We start from the raw sequence: 22,551 nt of genomic DNA, 5'->3' as shown, positions 1-22,551 counted from the left end.
AGTCTTGTGTGACATGGGAATAGCAAGACACATGTTCAGTGAATTACAATCTGGTTCCCAGCAGCTCAAAATAGAGCTGGTGATAAGGCAACATGGAGAGAAGCAGGATCAGACTGTCCCAACATGAGGTATGGGATTTAGTTTCCCTCACCAGTGATGTGAAGGTGATACACCTTTGCTGTGTGAATCACAGCCCCCAAATTGTAATCACTCTATTAAGCAGAGTGTGACACTACACAGGGACACACTATGGGAAGGGGTATGGAACGTCCACAGAGGGAAAACACAAATAGTCTGGCCCATATGATTGAGTTAAAATAAATAAAAAATGGCTTAAGTAAAGCCTAGGTCGGGCAAGAGTTAGTTTCATTTAGTTGTTTGCTCTGCAGGGAGCATCTTACTAACCTTAAAGGTAAGTGAACAGAGATGTGGGGATGGACCATGCAGGCAGAGAGAACTGGTGGCTATAGGGAACTTCAAACAGCAGTGACCAACTGCAGCACTATGGGTCTGTGTGCTGAGCTCTCTGAGCCACTACTGAGACAGGGTCCCCTGCCCCTGGAAAATCCTGGAGAGGAGGTGGCTCAAAAGGGGTGTGCATTACTCACTTGATACTACAAGTTCTCCTGTTGGTCCATAAAAGCTCAGAGTGAAACTGGAGAGGCGATGAGTGGCTGTGTACAAACCAGAACATTCCTCTGGCCCAGTCTACCACCTTGCAGCCAAAGAAAAATACACAAAATGTCTCAAAGTGCCTCTTCAGCCCCCCAAGCACACTTTCCAGCAACAGACTGAGTGCCTCCTTCATCCAGGGCATCCCATGGACATCCCAGCCCCCCACAAGGTTTCCCTTGGGCAGCTCCTGGCCTGGCAGCTGCCTTAAAGAAACCAGCAAACCCTTTGATGGGCACTTTGGTACCTCTTGCTGTGATCTAAGAACCTAACAGAGGGGTGAACACATCCTGGCTCTCCATGTACTTACTGACCATCATTCCCAGTCTGGAAATCTTTGCCTTCCAGCAGCCAGCCCACCAGGCAGAAGTAAGGACAGCAGAGCCATGGGATACACAGAATACATGGACATGTTTTAGCAGACTGAGTACACCAAATAAATAATTCTGTACACTCTAACTTGAACATTACAGACTAATTACAATGGTCCCGCCTCATCTGACAGGACAGTCCTTAAAGCCAGGACTCAAAAGGCAAGGCACAGAAGGGGACGCTTCTCAAGACAGTCCCGTGAGGAGACCAACTGATGAGACCGGAGTCGCTTCCAGACCGTTCCAACGCAGCACCGGAAACTGGGCAACCCAAAATAACAGCGAGTGCCGGAAGGTCCCGATCCAAGGGCTTCCCGGGAGGTTCTTTCCGCAGGGACAGGCAACAGGAAAGCTCAGGCAGCTGGGCGTGCGCGCAGGAGCTGCTGTCTGTGACACGCTCGCTCCACAGCCAGCACACAAACACTGCAACCACCTCTGCAACAGCAGCCAGAGCTCACCGTCACCACCAGGGATTTACAGTGTCACCAGGCAGGGGGACATGGGAGAAGGGACAGCTGTCCCCAGGCAGAGCTCCTGCTGCCACTCCCAGGCACTGAGCACCGAGATGCCGCTGGCCACCGCACATCCCCGGTGTTCACATTTATTTCTTTGGCAAGTTTCCTGCACAGTAAGGCACAGCTGACATGCAGGCACCTGCCTTGGAGTGCTGCACGCTTGATCCAGGGTGAAAGAGGAGACTGAGTGGTCAAGGAAAGCACCAAAACCCTCCCAAGAGTGGTGAAGGCAACTTGGGGCTGGGTGCATGCACTGAGTGGTACAGGCACTTTGTGACACTTTCCAGGAGAAAGCTGAGTGGGTGAGAGGCCTGGACACAACCAACCTCCCTGCAAATTCTAGGGCTCACACTGGTGCCAAAGAAGCCAGTGTCTTCCATTGCTGGTGCTGTTTTGCATAATTTAGAAAACTAAATTAGGTCAAACAACTGAGATTTTAATTTATCACACCTCAATCCCCCCAAATCTTTAGTATCATTACTTAAAATAATATGTCCCCACACATCCTAATTAGAAGCCTGTAACAGCCACACAGTAGTTGCCCTGTGTGGTACAAGACTGAGATGAGCCTGCACTGCAGGTCCTCAAAGGCATACAGAAGCTTTTACCTTGCCCCAGGACTCACCACAGCTCCTGCAGAGCCAAACCCAGAGCTGCTACCCAGCAGCCAAGTGAACCATCATTCCTATTCCAGTTTGTGCATCAAAGTTGACTCTCTTAGTACTGCAGCCAAACACCCGGGTAGAAAACAGGACTAAGAAATGGAGCCTCAGAAAAAACGTAAATTGCCAGAACATAAAATATCTGGCCTAAAAAATGAAAGTACTCAGATTCCAAAGAAGAGTGTGAGGGCTTATCAGATCCAGAACAAACACATGAAGCAGGCCCTACACTGCAGCTGGTTTCCACATCACTACCAAAGCCAGCAGGTCTGAGCCCAAGCTCCTCACAAGGCTCTCAAGCTTTCCTTCACGTACAGCTGTGTGCTTCCAAGAACAACACAGCAGAGGCATCTGGATGCTATCACAACTGCAGTGTTAAATAGCACAGACTTCTTCAGGATCGAAGGAAGGGCGGTTTCTATCCCCACTGGGTTGATGTATTAAGAATTTTAGAAGCCTGAGTGAGAAGTAAATCAAACATGGACTGGTAACTGCTGTTTTAGGAAAATACACTGCACACTCAGAAACCTGGATGTGAATGTTTAGACCTCCTAATGCAATTTCTGGAAGACTTTTTCACATTCCTCTCCAATAACCCTCAACAAAAATAATAGAAGTCAAGGAACCAAAAGGCCACATTTTTTGAAGCTGTAATTCTCTCTCCCAAGAGAGCCGAATTCCCAGGACAAAAGGATTGTTTTACACAGTACTGCTAAGTTCCAAAAGACAAACCACCCCAATTCCCTCCTCAAAGAGCATCTTGCCCAGAAACAGAGGAGAGGGCTGTGCTTGGACAAGAACACACCACAATTTGCCACTAGGTGTCATTCCAACTCCACTTCCCCAGCATGAACCAAAGCAGGCAGAAGAGAAGCACTCAGATTTGCACCCCAGCTAATGCAGAGACTGCCTTCAGTGGTAGTCTGGAACAGGCAGTTGACACCTCTGTCCTCCCTGCACTTGCAGGACCAGAGGAAGGTTTCCAACAAACACTCTGCAAGCCAAATTAAGAACCACCATTAAGAGTTAAAGAAAGACATTAAAAAAATTAAACAAAAGAGCAGAAAAAAACCTTTTCAGAGAGATTTTAGTTTCTAAAATCCCAAAAAAAGGCACTCCTGAAAAGTGTAAACTCCTGAGACTTAAGACAACTGAGCACTGAGCTGCTCCTGTGGAATGAAGACAGATGATCAAGGTAATTCACAGTGAAGAGTTTCTTAGAGGACAGATTGAGGATACCTGGACTATGGCTCAGAATTCCAGCACTTTGCCTGTCCCCCTCCACACCAGACCCAACTGAAAATGTGTCCCACTTGCAAGAATAAAAGCACCTGAGGAATTTTCTTAAGCTGGACCTTCCAACATGGCATTTGGACCATCACAGTTTTCCAGACTGAGTGAAAGATCACTGAGGACTGCAGGGTGACTTGGACAGCTCTGCTCATCTCCCCTCTGCCCACATTATTGCCTGCTGCAAAGTTCCTACAAATATTGGATTTCGAAAAACAAGAGGGAGTGAGCCAAGAGTGCTAAAATTGAACGATGGAAGGAAAGCCTGTAAAGGTTTTCCCAAGTTTACACTGATTTTTCCACGCTAATAAGAAAACATTGCATGTGTGAAAAGAATTAAGAGTTCTTTTTTGGAAAAGCCAAAGCTCTTTATGGGATGGCCTTGGTCCTCCTCCCACAATTCCCAAGAGTGGAGTGCCTGAGGACCACAGACAGCTCAGAGAGGCAGCTGCAGCTATCCAGTACTCTCATGTATGTGATGGATCCTTTCTTCTGCCCATTCACCCCCAGTCACAGAGCATCACCTCCAAAACCTGACACTATCAGGAACCTACACAGCAACCTGCCACCTCCCAAAACATATTCCAGCCCAAAGTAACCACAATCGCTCCAAACTTTTCCTGGTGAAAAAACAGCTGTGGAAAAGACCAATCAAGCAAGAAATGCCACAGATGAGAAGATTCTTGTTCTGCTTTGGAAGGTGGAGAAACAAGCCTGGTTAGCCCAGAGCTTTATGTATTCCTCATCCCACAAGAGAAGGAAAAAGGAACAGCATGGGCAGACACCTACATGATGCCTGTGCATTTTGATGGTTTAGTGGTTAAGGGGAAGGGTCTCAGTTCTAGAGGTCTTGGCTCAGTTCATCAGTCTGATCCCTTCACACAGGTGAAATCCCTGTTTTATGGATAGACATGCAGGATAATCTGGGGAGAGCCATGGGAGCAGACAGGAGGTAAAAGCAATCACAGTGCCTGCAGTGATGCTCCAAACACACCAAAGCATCTTCAAGTAATGGCTCAGAACCAGAAGTGCTCCGAGGGAGCCTCCTGCCACCACCTGGCCTGCAGGGCCCCCACAGTCCACTTGATACTGGCCTTAGAGGGGCTCCTGCTTCTGGAGAGCTGTTTGCAGTACCATGAGGGACACTGAACTGCTCATGAGGCAAAATGTGGCAAGCTGCCTGCTTTATCAGAAATCACATCGAGTTTATAGCTCGTGGTAACAAATTAGGGAAAAATGTGAGGAGGTAAAAGATGCCAAAAACATTTTTGTTTGCAGTCCACAGAGTTGAAAAAAAAAAAAACCAAACAAATTTGGGGAATTCTGCAGTATCTGTTAATGCTGATAGAAGAAAGACTGTATGTGACATGGTAGGATGGGTTACTCAGAGAAGGGCAGCCTGCAAAGGATGTGAGATTTTCAAACTAACATGCAAAACCACACAAAGGATTTCAAATTCACTCCTTGAGTTTCTTCTGCTGTATTCCCCACCACATGCTTGGGCACATCAGGCTGGTTACATGTATTTACAGCCCATCCCACCTTTAGGGTGGGAAGCTCACCCCCAGAAGTTCCCCTTTTCTTCGGCTTAGCACAGAAACCTCAAATCTTCTCTCACTAAAGCTGCTTTGCTGTTTGCTGACTAGGAGTGACTGTGAGAGCTCCCTGGAGATGTGACTGACCACTTCAGCTCTGCTGACACTGGAACACAGTGGCACAGGCATCAATCCTAGGAAAAGGCCAAGCTCACCAGCCCCTTGAGCTTGGACTGCCTGCACCTCCAGCCCAGAGCCAAGCAATCCCTTCCCAAATGCACAGCACAGATCCTGTGGCTTCAGAAGAAAAGTTTCAAACCCCAGCATTTTCCTTCACTGCTGATCTTGTCTCTGCTACCATGAGAAGCCAAATCCATCCTGTGTCTGTGCCATTAGCCCCACTCTGCTGCTCTAACTAGCTAGGAAGATATCTCAGCAGGCTTGCACAAAGCTCAGCTCTGCAGCCCCCGCCTCCCCTGAGTGTCCTTCATAAGAGGCCACCTCATCACCTGCACAGCACAAGGACACTGAAAGGCAGCTTTTTCCTGGTGAACTTAAGTCACTTCTCACAGCTCTAGAGCCTTTGTACAATGTCTCAATGGTATTGTCACTGCTGACACTCCCAGACTGGGCTTCCCCTACTCAAGCCCCTACCCTGATGCTATGGAGTCATTTGTGGCCACCCCAACAGCTCCCACCATCACTGTCCAAAGCAGGAATGGCAGTGCTGGGGCAGCACAGGCACACAAAGCAGGAGAGCCCTGTCAAATCTGCAGGCAGGGAGCAGCCTGGAACCACCAAAATCCTGGTGCAGTGACGTGGTTGGTAACTCTGTGCTTACAGTGGTTATAGCCCATCCCAGCTCTGGGGTGGGAAGCACATCCCCAAAACTTCCCCACTCTTTTTTCCCCTTAGCACAAAAAAAGCTCAACCTTCTCAATCTTCTTCTGAAAGGTGCAAGGTGTGTAACACATCAGAGACACAACAGAGCCACAAGAACAACCAATCCTCCATGACAGGCACTGGTCTTGCTGCAATCAGGGAAAGGACAATTCCAGGGGTAAATCCTTGATGTCATCAGGCAAGTGAGCCCTTGATGTCATCAGGAGGATGGCAGCCCTTGGCGGAAACCTTGCAGCTTCCCAGCCCTGGTGGAAAACTGCTGTCTGGCATCTCTTTGGCAAGGAGCTGGTGGGCAGCACAGCAGTGAGTCAGAGCTATCCCACTTCTAACTGCACATGACTCATTCCAGCTTTGCTGCAAAGGCACCACAGAGTCTGACTAAACCAGCTCAAAATCTGTGTATACATAACTTTTAAACACATATACACCCCCACACGTGTACGTGCACACACGGACGTGCAGGCACGGACACACCAAGTTATTTCTTCTTTTTCCCATACGCAAGTGAGAGAAACTAAACGCTCTGGAATCAATAAATAACTATGAACAACCAAGCTCCTGGGCTACAGAAAGAGCTCTTCTCCCCACGTGGCTCCTTAATTCGTGCATTCCTTGAGGCTCTGAGCCCACAAGGACTCCCCCATTTACGGCACAGCTCGCAGGGTGTGGCAGCCACCACAAGGTTCCCTTTCCTCGGCTCAGGGTGAGGGGGACACCTTCTCTTGGATGGGGGGAGGGAGGGAGGAACCTGGCTGTTCCTCACGGGGTGAGGAGACCTCTGGCAGGGCAGGGGCTCAGCCCGTGTACTGCTGCTGGTAGCGCAGGTTGAGCTCGCGCAGCTCCCGCTCCCGCACGCGCCGCGACTTGTTGGACTTGGTGGAGCGGCTGGAGCGGGTGGACTGTGCTGACTTGGTGCTCTGGCAGCGGGAGGATGCCCTCTTGAGGAGGTTTTGAGAGATGGAGCGGTGCAGGTTCTTCATGGAGGAGGAGGCTGCCATGCTGACCACCCAGGGGTGCTTCAGGGCCTGAAGGGCTGTCATCCTGTCGCTGGGGTCCACCGTCAGCAGGCGGTCGATGAAATCCTTGGCCAGGTTGGACACACTGGGCCAGGGCTGAAACACAAAACAGGTGTGGAATGAAACATCCTGGCACAGCTTTGCTGATTAATGAATTCCTCCCATGTCTGCAAGGTGCTTTGGGGCATTCTGCTGCTTCCCTTCTCTCTTTTATCCTCAAATCTTCCAAGCTGTAACTGGCAGTATCTGCCCAAGGAGAATGAGACACAACTACTTCACATTAGGGGAAGAGGCTGAACAAGTGGAAAATACCTGGAGGTACACAGGTGCAGAGTGGATCCTTCTAGCAGCTGGGCTCAGGCACTGGGTAGCTGACTCTAAGCCTGCAGACACTTACACACCCTTGTGCACACTCAAGGGTGTCAGTCAGCCCCCAGATCCAACCACCTCTCCAGCAGTGGCTGGGACTTCCCTGGTCCATCTGCCCCAGATCCTCCTGGAGTTCTGTCCTTGTCCTTAGAGACACACACACATGGACACCCCTAGCTTCCAGGCCCTTTCCCTTTCTCCAGCTCCATGTTCTCTAGCAGTCACACACTCAGTCACACACCCACCCACACATCTGAGCTCGCTCCAGTTGCTGCACCATGACACACACACACTCCCAGACCTGTGTCCTGCTCCAGCTGCTGCTCCTTCCTACCTCATCTTCTCACACCACCTTCCAAAATCCTACAACTAGAAGCAAAGTAACTGTATCTCACTGGAGACCCTTCCCTGTCCAAGTGCTTTCTATCCAACAAAGCCATTCCTGCAGGAACAGGAGCCCCATTGCTCACAGAGGATGGATTCTAACCCCAGACCCACAGGGCTCTTCTGACTCTTCATCTTGAGGCACACATCTAGAGAGGAAGCACTGACCTCTGCATTGTTCCTAGAACCAAAACTAGACAGAATTTTCTGCTGTGGAACTTGGTCTCACTCTCACACAGAAATTTAGATGTTGCTACTGGTTAGCCCTGGAACAGCAGCTCAGCCCAGATGGAAACAACCCCATAAAATGTTCTAAATATATAGAAATGTTAGATGTAAGAAATTGTCAATAATGTTTACCATGGAAAGAGGAAGGAATTTGTTTTACAATATGCTAGTTTTAAAGAAACAAGCCCAAAATAATTAATTAGTCCTATAATAAATAACCTCCCAGCACACCCAAGAATGGCCATAACAACTTATGAGTCAAACACCTACAGCCACAAATGTTGAATTGTTTCATTTCTGACAAAATACTGTATTTGCACTAAGGTGGGAAGTGAGAAATTTCCTTCAGCATGAGGTGAAGGCTGGGCTGTGGATGTGGACAAAGCTGGAAAGAAAAATGTGACAGAATAAGGATAGAGAGAAGGAGGCAGCATGGCCAGCAGAAAACCCCAAGTGGTGAATGGAGCCAGGCAAGAGCAGGTTTCTGCAACCACTGGGTACTTTGGGGGTCTCACCTGTCCTGAAATCACCAGTACTGAATTTTTCAAGTCAGTGGAGATCATCCCAAACTGCATTAAGAAAAGCATGAGCAGATTCCTTCAATGAAGATTTCCATATAATAATGGTGGCATACACATAACTAAGTGGACCCACCCATGTCTAGTTAAAAAACTGAAAGTCTGTAATTCTGTGTCTCTCATTCTCTTCATTGGGTGAGGAAGACAGGCACCCAGCTATTTTAAAATTCAGGGTTCACTGCCTGTACAACCAGAAATAATGCCCTTTTCTTGTGCAAAAGGTCTAAAAAAGGTATGGCCTGGTTTTTTTGAGGCTTAATTCATTGCTACAGAAAGAAATTTTCTTTTCAAAAGACTCAAGGCAGCAGCAAGCGAACAGATCCCTGGGAGGATTTTTTAATGAAAAGGAGGATGGTGTAAGAGGTACAGCACTGCTCCCAGCCCACAGCCTGTCAGTGCATGGCCAGGAAAGGTGAACTTGAGCTTCAGCTGAGGAACTGGCTGTGAGGGGGATCAGGGTAGCATACCCTTATTTTACAAGGACTAAAACAGTCTGGCTTACTCAGCTGAAGTGGGGTACATGATCACTGCCAGTAATTATGCAAGAGAAGAGTCTGAAAATATTAACTACTTGATATAAAGGAAATACTGCTACATGAATAAAAACCTATAAATGTTCCTGAACATATTCAGAATAGAAATGGAAATAGTGCTCAGGGAGGAAGCACAGCCTTCTCCTGCAGATCAGGTACCACTTGTGCTTGAAACAAAGTCAAAATCCACTCCACTCTACATTTCAAAAATTAAATCCATTAACAAAAAAATATTTCTAAACATTAAAGCTTTTCTGTTGTAGAATCATTAAGGTTGGAAAACGCCTTGAAGATCATGGAGTCCAACCATTAACCCAGCACTGCTGTGTCCACCACTAAACCATTTCCCACATCCACATGCCTTTTGAACACTTCCAGGGATGGTAATTCCACCACTGCCCTGGACAGCCTGTTCTAGTGCCTGACCATGCCTTCAGTGAAGAACTTTTTCCTAATATCTGATCTAAATCTCCCCTGGCACAACTTGATGTCATTTCCTCTTCCCCTGTCTACTGCTTTATAAAGAATATAATGTAATATTTAAATAAAATTACTTTGTCACAACCTGCCTTAAATGACTTTTTCTTAGCTGATGAAATGTACCTTGGCAATGAATGACAAGAAAAAAACAGGTGCTTGTTAGAACAGAACAGGGACAAATTTTGATCACAGACTCATGAAAGTGCTTGTTTATAAAGAAGGTAAATAAAATAGCAAAAATCCTTTTCAAATTAATCAGGCAAACTACAATAAAGGTTCAATTGTAGCTGAACACACCAGTCTGTTTTGCAGATGGATCACTGAGGAGCTCAGCCTTCATGGTATTCACAACAACAGAACCAAAAAGCTGAATCTGCCCAGCCATGGGGGAATATAAATCACACTGCAAGCCTACAGACTCCCAACAGACTTTGGATAAGGTACTTCATTTGTTAAATAACAGCAAGGGGAATCAACCTGCAGGATTTAATCTTCATTGGCATAAGCTCAGCTGATCCCAGGTGGTACCAGAAGCCAACAGGCAACACTTCACTTTCCCTTCACACTCAGCATCTCCAGCTGCAGACCTCTGGGTTCTATCTTCACTGGTGGGCAGATCTAAATGAAACCCAGGCAACAAGAGGTTTTACCTCCATTCTTCCAAGCTTGCCTTGAAAAGCTTTTAAAGACCCATTTTTTGTAGTTTTCTTATTACTCCCTTTCAGCTATTCATTCAGCTAAAATCACAAACTCATCATTACCTGGCTACACTCCATCAACCCCAATTCCTTCTTTCCCTCCCCACCTCCCAGGAGCCACAGCTCACCCCATTCTGCTTCCTTCACAGAGGACTCATTTTCCACTTCCAAACAATCCTAATGGGACATCCAAGTTAATGATACATCTATTAAATTCACCAACTTTATCTCAAAGTGAAGGTAAATGCAGGTGAAAATTTTCTCTCTGTGTAGTAACTTTTTAAGAAATCTTCACTACCATTTTCATTTCTGTTACTGGCAATTGAAATTACTTAAGATACCCACCCTGAAAGAGCTTTTGTCCCCCTCAGATGGAGAAAACACATCCACACAACTCCAATCTCATGGCTTTTCCTGGGCATTTCTTCCCCTCTTACCCTAAAACCTTTTGCCTTTCTCAATATGGTCCCTCACAGAAATACAATCATGTCAGCACCTTCACCCTCTTTTTACCTAAGTCCAAAGAAATGCAAGAGATACTAGAGTGAAAAGTATTTGACAACTGGCTCAGCAGTAATTGGAAATACATCTTCAGGACATGCAGGAAAGCATTATTTTATCTTCTAGGTGTAAGTAATTGCAGAAACCTGGAATTTGAGGCAACCCAGGAGCTATTTTGCTGTCCAGATACATTCAAACTTCAATCAAATGAGATTCTGGTGAGTCAAATGAGCCTCTAAACACTAGGAATAATATCACTTCCATCTTTTCAAGTCTTATTAAAAGATGGAAAATGTGATGATATGGAATTTGAAGAAATCTATGAAGTCTGAGGACCTAGGAACTGTGATACATAACCAGCCTAAATCTTGGGAGGCCCATCCCGTTTAATGAACCCTAAAGAAGAATAAACTCCAAACAAAAGCACATTGGATTTCTCATTATTCCAATTACTCTAGTTTCACCACAAATGTTGAATGTGGAGTACCTGCAATTAGATTTTTCTTCTGGTCAGCAAACACAAATCAGTTTATTGATCTGTTTACACAGCTGGAGGTTTGATTTGCTGCACCACACACATCTTTCCCATTTCACTGAAGCTTTTTCTTTAGTGATACATAAGGCTACATTCTACCAATGCAATTTGCAACCCCAGTCCCTGGAGAAATGCATCCACTCTCCAGAAAACTTGCATCAGTTGACAAAACAGTAGTTTTAACTTAGCAAAATCCTAATAACCCTCCAAATTAATTCTGCAAGGCAGCAGCAAAGGGTTGTGTAGGAGCTGAGGAAGGCTGACACTGGTGTGTTTGGGGGGACACAAGTGCAGGACAGGACTGAAGCAATCCAGAGGAGATTGAAAAGGAAAAAAAAAAAAAAAAAGTGGGGGAAGCAGAAGAGCTGCCCAAAGCTGCAGAAAGATCTTCTGGTTAGTTGTGTGCAAATAAAAGAAGGAACAATCATCTGACTTCAAGCTCTGCTTTCAGTCTCAACAGTACCCGCTGAAGGAAGGATACATATTAGTTTCCTGATTCCTACCAAAGTTACATGTTTGCAGGAAAAAAAGGACAATGTTTATGAGGAAGGTGAGTGAAAGGCCTGGATTTCCCTTGCCAGTCAGTCTTTACAATAACATGAAGCACAAAGCATGTTATCACAGCTGCAAAAGATTGCTCTTAGGCCAACAATACTGTATTCCAGTCACACTGATTCCTAGGACGACTCTGCCTGAGCACAGCAGAAGTCTCAAAGCACCAAAAAGACTGAGAAGCCCTACAGCAGCACACAGGCTCCTGCAAGGTTCTCCTACAGAAAACCTTCAGATATCTACTTTGACATTTCACAAGATAAAATAGATTTATTTGGAATAAGCCTGCCCCAACAAACAGACTGGTTTTCCACTTGGTCAGAGGGAACTGCCTTCACATGGTGCCCTTATCACCATTAGCAATGCTCCACATCACAGGAGATGAACACATCTCTGTTGTCATTCCCATTTGATGCTGCATTCCCCATTGTGCTGGCACAGATAGCTTGGTTTGTGCAAACAAAGTGAGCCAAACTGAGGAGTTTCTGTAAATTTTTCAGCTGGGATTTTCAGCCCAGCCATTCCTTGGCATGACTCATCAGATGGCTGCAGAAGTAGCTACATCAACCCAAGAGAGCGACTGGAACGGAGTCCAGAATTAGCAGCACTTTAACCAAGTATGAAACCCATCCCACAGCCTGTCTTCCAGCCTCAATGACAATGGGAGAGACTCCCTTGGTGGAGACACTTTGCTCTGGTCCCTCAGGAATGCAGCTGCTGCTGCTTCTGAGGGTACACCAGCATTCCCTACAAAAGCATCTCCTGGACTTCTAAACTGCATAAAACACAGGGCACTTTACCCATGCGCAACTCCAGTCCTGCTAGATAACAAACTCAGGGGAAAGCAGCCTCCCTTACAATGCCTTAAAGAGCTCTCAAGTGCGTTATGTTTTGTTCAGACTCAGGCTCTGAGGCTGGAGGAGGAGGAGAAGAAAGAGATCCTCCTCTGAGTGTCACTTAGGCTGGGCGATTGCGTGCAGCGCTCTGCTCTGTGTGATTAAATCCCTTCACCACCCCTGCTTGTTATTCACATCAGCAGAAAAGCTATTGAGGCTCTGGCCACGCTGGCATGTGGGGAACAAACAACCAAACAATGTGTTGTTCTCTGGTTTAAACAACCAACCCACCTCTCTCCCCTGCAGCTGATGTGAGCCCAACACGTGTTGGAAACCAAGCCCTGACCTGTGTGACTGCTGCACATCTCACTCCCGTGATGGACCCAGGCAGGGGTGGGAGCCAATGCTCTGGAGGCAGAGCAGCTTTCTTTTGATCTGCTGATCAAAAATGAGCAGATTTTGGATACCAGAGCTGAGTCCTTGAATTTTACTCTGCCTGCCATGGGAGCTGCTGTGAAAGCCTGCACTGCAAACTAATTAATGACTTATTTCTTTTCTCAAAAATCACTCAATCTAACATACATGTGTGATGCTGAAGGTAGGGCACATCTCTCCAGCTTCTGTCATATTTCAGAATAACTGTACCTTAAAATTCTGATGTTTCTGGTGGCAGATAAGTGACATGCTGTTAGTTTTGAAAAGGAAATTAATTGGACTTGATGCCCTAAGAGGTCTTTTCCAATCTGATGTTTCTAAGTAGGTCCCCAAGAACTCCCTTCATTGCATTACCCATTTATGCATGATGCAGCAGTTTCGTCTAATTTAGGAGATTCCCACATGACATCAGAAAGCAGAAAGTGTCAACTCCAAAAGAGCAGGCTGGGGACAGCAATTGTGACACATGATGTGGCAAACCAGCCCAGGGCTGTGCTGGGGCTCCAATAACACCAGGTTTGCACCATCCCAGGCACCACTCAACCCCCAAACAACTGCAATGAGGTGATCAAAACCAACTGGTTCAAAAGAGCTGGAACAAGAAGTTTCCAGTGAAAAGATGCAATGTGCTAAAGACTGCACAGGGCAGATTCCCAGGCATTCAGCATTAATTTGTTGATGTGGGGAGGAGGAATAAAGGAAGGATGAAAGAGGAAAATACAACAGCCCTTTAATAATCCAGAGCATTATAAGTATGCGCAGCCATCTGGTGCGGTGAACTTCTATAACCCAGCTTTTCGAATGGAAATAGCCAGCCCATTTTCACTGGACAGGCACTGAGTATTCAGCTGGAATCATGCTCTAAAATTACAGCAGCTACAAAAACAATAAACACAAGGCTTTTCTCTCCAGCCAGGGGCAGCTCTTCTAAGTGCAATGCTTAGGGAATAGCTGTTAAAATGGGGTAATACCACATTTCAGCTTGGATCACTTTACGACTCTTAAAAATGTGTCAGCAAGTTACAGCTGTGCACGGGATTTTAACCACTACCTTGACTGAAAAATTGTCTATTAAGGAAGCTCAGGGTTAAGAGACCTGTATTTGGAAGGATGTAGGTGAAAAGATGAGATTACCAAGCATACAGTGCTGGGGATTGCCATGAAAATGGAACGAGTCAGAAATTTCCAGAAATATTGCTATAGCACCAGCTCACAGCAGTATTTGCAATAACTAAACTGGAAAATACCTTCCCCAGATTGTTTCCAGCATCTGGGTATCCTTACATGTTCAAAGCTTTTATTCTCAAAAAACTCAAATCTGAGCTGAATGTTCTCTCATTCTGAGCTATTACTTTAAGAGAGTATTGGCTGTGAACTGGAGCTGAAGTCAATACGTGTTTCTACGTACAAATTCAGAGTAAGAGTTTAATTAAGAAATGGTAGTTCCTGACAGGGAGGAAAGATCTTCCCCAGGGAGGAAGAATATCTTTCATCATGCTGATTAGTGCAGTGGTGGAGGGATGAACAGATAAGCTTATAACCTCCCACATACACACAACCCCCTCCTACAAGCTCCAAGCTGTTGGTGCACAAGCCCTGGGCTCTTACAAGGGAATGAATAAGGGGGAGTAAATCCTAAGACCATCTTAGCTGCCAGTCCAACCCTGCCCTGCTCCCCAGTTGGCACCAGCTCTCCTCTGCTGCTCTGGACAGCTCCTTTAACCTCCTCAGCACACAGATGAACCACAGAACCATAAAACATCCTGAGCTGGAAGAGACCCACAAGGACCAAGATGAGGAGCTGTGCTGCAAACACCAGCAATGCCCAAGCCTCAGCTGCCCCACTGTCTGGCTTGACTCTCATTTCTTCCTTATAGTCACTCTTTCAGTTTTAACCAGAATCCAACCCTGCCATAGTTTCAGAGGAGGTGAAATGCCCTTTCATCTGAGCATTTCCTGAAAGCCCAGGTTTAGTGCTTCCCAAGTTAAGCCAGTGTGGCTCAATGCCATTCCTGGTTTTCTCTCAGCAGGGTTTTGGGTAGGCGAGGTGGATATAACCCATTTTAAAGTAAACAAAACATCAGGGGACACTCTAAGCAGCCTTGCTAGGTTTACCATAGTTCAGTCCTGGATCACTGGTTTATAATTGTCTTTCCTGGCACTATGTGGGACATTTTTGTCAGAATTCAAAGCAGGATAACTGTTCTAGATCCCATTCCAACACATTTCTCCATATGTTCTTCTCAGATTTCTTTCAGCATCCCAGCTATTCAGAGATGGAGACAGAGATCCTGCTGAAAAACAAAGTATGTCATTGACACTGGACCAAACTGCACATACACAAGAAGGAAAAAGGACAAACCAAAAATCCCTAACATAACACATTCCTAATTCTGCAGCTACAATCTTACACCAATGTGATCTTTTTCCCTGTTAAAATCCTACCTTGCTCTTACCTACATTGTTGGGGCACTTCTCTTTCCAAAAGAGGATTAAAACATTTCAGTTTGCTATATGGAATCATACTGCCTACTGTTGAGCCTGGCCATTCCCAGGTTTAAAAAGACTGTGGAGAAGATCCAGGTCAGAGCTGCCAAGACAGCCAGGGGTCTTTGACACGTGGCCTTCAAGAAAAGGTGAAAGGAGCTGCACTTGTTCAGCCTGACAAAGAGAAGCCCAAGGGCAATCTAATAGCATACTACATTTATTTAAAAGCAGTTACAAGGATTACAGAGTCACACAACAGATTCAAACAAGGGGCAGCAGGGAGAAGCTGTGCCTTGGAAGGTCTGTATCAGGAAATACCAGGGGAAGGGTGGTGCAGCCCTGGAAAAGGTCACTGGGGAGGTGGAGGATCTTCATCCCTGAAGCCCTTCAAGACTCAGGAAGACAAAGTCACAGACAACATGACCTAGTGCTGGCAACACTCCTGTCTCAAGCTGAATGGGATTAGAGCTCTCTAAAGGTCTCTTGTAACCAAGGTTTCTATTACTCAAGTGCTTGTCTCCTCCCTGTCCCCAGCCAGCACTGTCATATCCCCTCCAGAGCAGCAGCACATCCCTCCTTCCAACATATATGGAAGGCTGTCCAGGCTCCATCCCACATGCTTAACAGGGTGAAGCATGCCATGAATGCTTCAGAAATAAACATGTGCTGATCAGCTTTGGGTAAATTTGGATTGATAATCAATTACCTTTCCTGCAGGAAGGATGTGCTTTAGTTCTCTCTCCTGCTGAGCCACTGACTTTATAAAATTCATAGCAATTTTGAGTCCTTCATGTTGCTCAAACTGGGTTGACACCAAACTTAGAATTTAAATAGTTAATTCTGGAAGACTGAAAGACAGCACAGTTCCATAAACTTTGCTTCCTTGGGAAATCAGGGTGAAGGCAGGGCTGCAAGAGACACCCAAAGTTCATCCAATCCATCCCATGGTCCCCCAAGGATCCACTACAGATGTATCACTCCTGACAGATGACTGCCTCACTTGCTCTGCAAGACAGCTTCGAAAATCCTCTGGGTAAACATTTTTTGGAGTGGGAGACACCAGCGTTGTAAAAAGTTCACTGTGAATCTTTCTAAGTGCCATTTAAGGCTCTTGTTTGACATAATCTGGAAAAGAGATTATTCTTCTTCCTCTTTGAAGCAGCCTTTTACATATTTGCAAACTGCTATGACAACACATTCCCTAGGCCAAACAGCCAAAAATGTTTTAGTCTTCCGGAGACAGTGGTTTTTTGACTCACAATTGTTTTTGTTGATCTTCTGTCAAGTCTCTCTGCTTGGCCTGCAGTGTTTTTGAAGTCTGCTGCCCAGAAGTGTCAGAGCTTCAGCTTGGCATCTGCAGCAGCCACTCCACACAGCAGGATCACACCACATGCTGCCTTTCTGCTCATACATCTCAGTACATTCACCTTTTCCAACAAGAATGATACTGCTTTCACATAATAGTTTGTGATTCATATCACACTCAGATCCCTTTATGAGAAGCCAACACCTCCTAATTTTCTGTTCTTCACCTATTTTTGTGCACTAACTTACTCTTAAAAAAAAACAAAACCCAAACTACACCTGCTACTGAATTGCTCAGAGTTGATAGGGCTATCTGGAACTCAATACCTTTTGCAGCCCTTTCAATTCAATGCCATCTGCAAATATAATGAACATACCTGCACTTCCCTCACCTGGGTTGGTCAATAAACCCCCAAATATCTCTGGACCTTCAGCCATTTCTAGAGAATCACCATCACTGCCATGTTCCACTTTATTGATGAGCCACCAGTACGTAAATGCCACTTTTAACATGATAGATCTGGGAAAATAAAAGATTTGATCCCCAGGCTCTCCCTGCTTCACAGTTCATTTCCAAAAAGGAAGTTTTCAGAGACCATGGAACACTTCCATGAAATAGCTGAAGATCTCTCCAATGTCTCTCCAATCTCTCCATCCTTGCCAAGCTCTAGTGTCAAACACTGGAGGTATGGCAACTCCTATAACTTTGGAAGAGGACTTTGCCATGAAATTATTTCACATTCTCAGCCAAGTGTCAAGCTTCCCATAGTTTTGCAATATCGGCCTCTCAAGCAAAACAAACAGTAGCTGAAGAATGCCACCAAGAATTCCTGAAGCTTGTGAAGCTAAAAGCAAATGAAAACAAATAGGAAGAGCTAAATGTAGAGTAAGAAACTGCAACCCAGGCACTCCTATCAGCACTGATAAAACAGTATATAAAATCTTCTAAGTCATCCCAGCTGTAATGAGAAATTTTTCTCACATGTGAGCCACAATAACAATTCTCAAAATTATCAGACTATTAAAATGTTTCTTAGAAACATTTACTCTTCAAACACAGACAAAGGTAGGAAACACACAAATACTTTTATCAGAAAGCTCAATTCTTCCTTTTGTAACCAGACTCTGGTTAATCACTTGAAGTGCCTGGAGCACTGGATGTGTAGGGAGTACCATGATTATGAAGTCCATGACCTGTAAACACACAGCCAGGCATGGGTCCACACCAGCACTTTGGGGAACCCTGCAGGAACAGCAGGGATCTCTTAACAGCCACCTCCAGAACATTCTGCCTCTCCTTGACTTGTGTGAATGGCTCTCATGTTACCAATCAGCACTAATCTGGTGCATTAGTAAAAGCTCAGTTTTCAAGAAAATCTATAAAAACATCCATTTGAAATAACAAAAGTATTGGAAAACATGCCTGCTTTTTCTACCTTATCACTCAGTGAGGGCAGCAGGGGGGGCAGAGCAGGGGGTGGTGAGACCAGAGACAGGAGGAGCAGCTCAGGCCCCAAACCAGGGAACACGGATGCACCACTGCCAGTTTGAACCTTTCAGCTCCAAACAACTACTCCAGTTCCCTTTGCCTACAGCCTCAACTCTGCAATTGCAATCTTGTCAGATTTAGGGATTTCAGGGATTAGGTAAAGAGACTGCCAAGAAAATCTCTGGGTTTAGGAAGCACCTTTTCAGCCCTCTGGCTCAACATGAACATAAATTCCCCAAAACAGCTTTTGCAACTGAAAAGAGATTTCAACTATGTGATACTAAAACCTTGACTTTCTACCCAGGCCAGGCACACTGCTTAACTCCTCCTTCATCACATCCCAGGGCAAGAGCACACTGCAAATGCTAGGGAAGTCCCAAATTCCAGTCAGAGGAAATCTGAAACACCTTTCAACACCAGATTGTACCAAATATATCAGGTTCAATTGCTCCTCTCTAAGCCAGGGTCAATTACAGGCCACAAAGTGATTTGCAGCAAGGTACATGTTCACAGCCCTTCCCCATAGAGCTCAGTCTTGATTAAACAAAAGTGGCTTTTAATCTGCAGCAGGGGCAGCAGCCAGAACCACAGGCAGGTGCCAGCTCTGCAAAACCTCAAAGCCTCAGCCTGGGGCTCAGAACCGAGTCAGGAAGATGCTGTAACTTTCTCCAGAGTGCCACACTTTTACAGCTCCACTCTGAAAGCTCACTTTAAAAATGTTTTATGGGTGCCAGCCAGTCCTCCCTGTGCCCCTAGAATTGCAATGCTGTCCTGGTGTTGTGCTTCCATACAATCATCTGGGGCCACAGGTCCAGGAAATCCAGCTGAAGCAGTGCAAGATGTCACCCCAATCCACTCACCCCACAAGCTGTGATAAACTCCCATGTGTGCCACAGCAGTGAGAGAACCAGAGGAGTGCTCACACCCTGCTCAAGGGCTGCACCTGGCTCAAGCCCACTACCAGGAGCAGCTGGATTTCAACACAGTCTCCAACCCCAGGGTAACCATTCCCAAGGGAGGGGAGGAGGGCACAGTGCTGTATTTAGGGATAGGTTTCCTGCAGGTCACAGCTCTTCTCACTGCAGATTTAACACATATTCTCACTCTCTGAACCTTGGTCCTTAGTCAATGAGTGTACAATAGCATGTCTTGCCTCAAAATACACCTCCACTAAGGAATCAGAAAAAACAAAACATCTGAGCCACAACTGGAAAACCAAAGACTCAATCAGCCAAAGGTAAAAGAGGAAATGGCCTAGGCTATTTTTAGGCAAATGTAGAGGAGTCAAAGACACCAATGGTAGCTGATAGTTCAAATCCTTTCTGTTAATGATGTGTATTCTGTACAGAGGCAGCTTATTATTCTTTTTCTACCCTACCAATGTGCCTTTATCCCTACATCCCTAATTCTGCAGAAATACTATTCCACCATTAACAGGATTTTATAGGGCCCCCAGATGAAGGAATGAAAATATATGTCAAACCACAACACTATTATAAATCCCTTCCCCCCAGATGTGGCTCTTCCCTTCCTCCATCCTTATATTACATGTACACCACTTCCCCAAATACAGTCTTTCACCCCAAAAATCTTAACCAAAATGCTCAGCTGCTGTCACTCATTGTGCCTTGAACCTGCAGGTACTCCTGATGTGGACAGCAGCCCAAAGGAAAAAGGGCTGTGAATTAAATAATTGGGGAAAAACCCCACATTACTCTTCCCCATGGAGATTCCTTCCCTGCTTTCTTTGTTTCTAGAGGCTTTGAGGCTTAGACAGTTTCCACCCTGTCCTGATGACATGCACAATTCTGTGAAATACAAACTGTTAACACTGAGTGCTGCAGACTGCAGCAGTATGGAAATGGCAGATGTAGGCAGAGAAAGATCACCCCTCTCCTTGCTTACCCTGTCCTAGCATTGGAGGCTCTCTTCACTGTTGTGTTGAAACATAAGCTGAAGTACACAGTAAAAAGGCAAAAGGATTTTGAAAAAGGTCCTTGTGACACCAATTCTGTTGGAGGAAACAACCTTCAAAAAGAATCTTAAGACTCAGCCAGAGCAAGAGGGACTTGATTTTCAAATGCATGCATCGGTTTCAAAGCGTTTTCACTGGAAAAGTGTTTCTTTACCTGTAAATAAAGTGTTTAACAATGCAGCATGCTGAGTTTTTTCAGGAGCATAGTCACTGCTACATGCAGGAGGATGGGGGATTTTCCAGGTTTTAATTGAGGATATCACGTTTCCAAAGATGTCCCTTCCTGCAGAGGGAGAGATCTGGACAAACACTTCAGCTCTTGGAGATGGAGCTACACAAACATACCTATCCTCACACCCACTGATCTGGTGCATTAAAAGAAAAGAAAGAGCAGAAGCCAAGAGAAGTCCATTTATTGGGCTGGCCTCAGTGTTCTGTGCCTGGTTTGGAGAGGAGCTTTCATCCTGTTCAAGTGCTCCAGCTCTTCAAAGGAGAGCAGAGTGCCCTTTTCAGCAGAGCCCTGCGACTGCAGCTCGCCAACACTCTCGTTGTTCTACTTCAAAATCATTGCTTTCACACAGCCATGTGAAATGCAAAAGCACATTCCTCTGTAAATTGATGGGTTTTTACTTTTTCCAGGCAAAGGGCTCAACAATTTATATAAAAAACAATTCTTCCCTACACGGAGGAAAAAAGCCAGCTCTAGTTTTTAGGAAAAAAAATGCCTGCTTTACTCTAAGAACAGGACTATTGTAAAACACTTCTACCATCTAATGTGGCTCACAGGAAAAAATAGCAGCTGCTCTAAGTAAAAAGCTCCTTCTTCTCCCCAAGAAGGCTAAAACACAGTCCCAGAGACTTATATGCTCATGCCAATAAGTACTGCAAATGTGTTTCAAAATCTTGCCTTCAGCTGCCCCGTCCCTGTTTTCTTTGTTACATTATATTCAACAGCTTGGGCCATTCAAACTCCAGAGAAAAGAACGGAAAATTGGCCACCCTGCTGCTTTGAAATCTCTTCTCTCTTCTGGCACAGACATCAGAGGCCAAGGTGATGACTGCCCTGCAAAAGCATCTAATGGCTCTAAAGACCATCTTGGCACAGCCATGGAGGCCACACCACGTGTCAGAGTGGCCTTCTGGGGACCCCACAAGGGAGGGATGCTGCTGCATCCAGACCCTCCCAGGCACCGAGCCCAGAGAGCTTCAGAACAGTCAGATGTCTGCACTGAGCTCCACTTGGAGCAAACCACAGCTCTACACTTCGCAAAGATAAATCTTCCATAAAGGGGGACACCTACCAGCTTTTCTGGCCTCTTGTACATATGGGACTTTATCTCCTGTGTTAAAAAATATATAGGATCAAGAGAGCATTAGAGGGCAGTGGTGCTTCTCTGCTTCTGGCTATATTTTAAACTAGCTTTGAATGTTTTCCCTAAGACATACTCCAGTTCAAATTCAGAGAAGCCCAACTTAAACAGGAGATGTACTGCAAGAAGATCACAGGGTTTCCCCTCTTTTAGGGCAGTTGCTACCCTTCAACCAATTTAATTAGCGCATAACATATTACACAAAACTTAATGATATGTAACATTAAGGGTATGAACTGGAAGGAAAAAAGGAAAAAACCTGGACAAATTTCTGGGGCAAACTAAATATAAAATAGAAAATAAAGCTAATACAGTATGAAATAATTGATTTTTTTCTAAACTGGTATATTTTCATAAAGTGTACTTCTATCATCAAAACAACAAAAGACCTAGTTTTTTAAAATTACATAGACATATGTAATTCATTTTAAGTGACCAAAAGTACAAACATAGAGAAATCACTACAGGACTGGCAGCCAGCCAAACTGCCAGAGCATCAAAGCAAAACTTACTGCATTGCAAAACTTATGTATGAAGACCCATCCAAAGTTTCAGAATGTTTGTCCTATACTAACTGAATTCTCCTGAAAGTGATAAGGATTATAGAGAGATTTTCTCTGATGTAACTTTTTTCCTCTTATAGGAGACCAGTTTCTACAATAAAATACAAGCATGTAGAAAGTTGAGTCACCACTATACATTTCTATCTGCAACTTTTAGAGGAAGCAGGTTACTGAGAATAATTACAGCTTCTTTTTGTTGCTTGTGCCTGTTTTAGATTAAGTTTGTCATTTGATAGGAAATACAACCACAGTCATCATAATTCATAATA

The 22,551-nt window shown here is 45.2% G+C and overlaps 1 protein-coding gene across 1 annotated transcript in view; it reads right to left on the bottom strand.

The window, feature by feature from the left end:
- Nucleotides 1-349: 349 nt before the first annotated feature.
- Nucleotides 350-22,551, bottom strand: part of PSKH1 (protein serine kinase H1) — a 30,040-nt gene continuing 7,838 nt past the window's right edge. Inside the window, exon 4 of the mRNA XM_056500803.1 lies at nucleotides 350-7,060. Within this exon, the coding sequence (XP_056356778.1) occupies nucleotides 6,743-7,060 (318 nt within the window). The 3' untranslated portion in view covers nucleotides 350-6,742. The remainder of the gene's footprint in view (nucleotides 7,061-22,551) is intronic.

Source organism: Oenanthe melanoleuca, chromosome 11 (genome assembly GCF_029582105.1).
Source record: "Oenanthe melanoleuca isolate GR-GAL-2019-014 chromosome 11, OMel1.0, whole genome shotgun sequence".
Taxonomy (NCBI): domain Eukaryota; kingdom Metazoa; phylum Chordata; class Aves; order Passeriformes; family Muscicapidae; genus Oenanthe; species Oenanthe melanoleuca.
The sequence above is the reverse complement of the archived record's forward strand: the minus strand, read 5'-3'. Positions and strand labels throughout refer to the sequence as shown.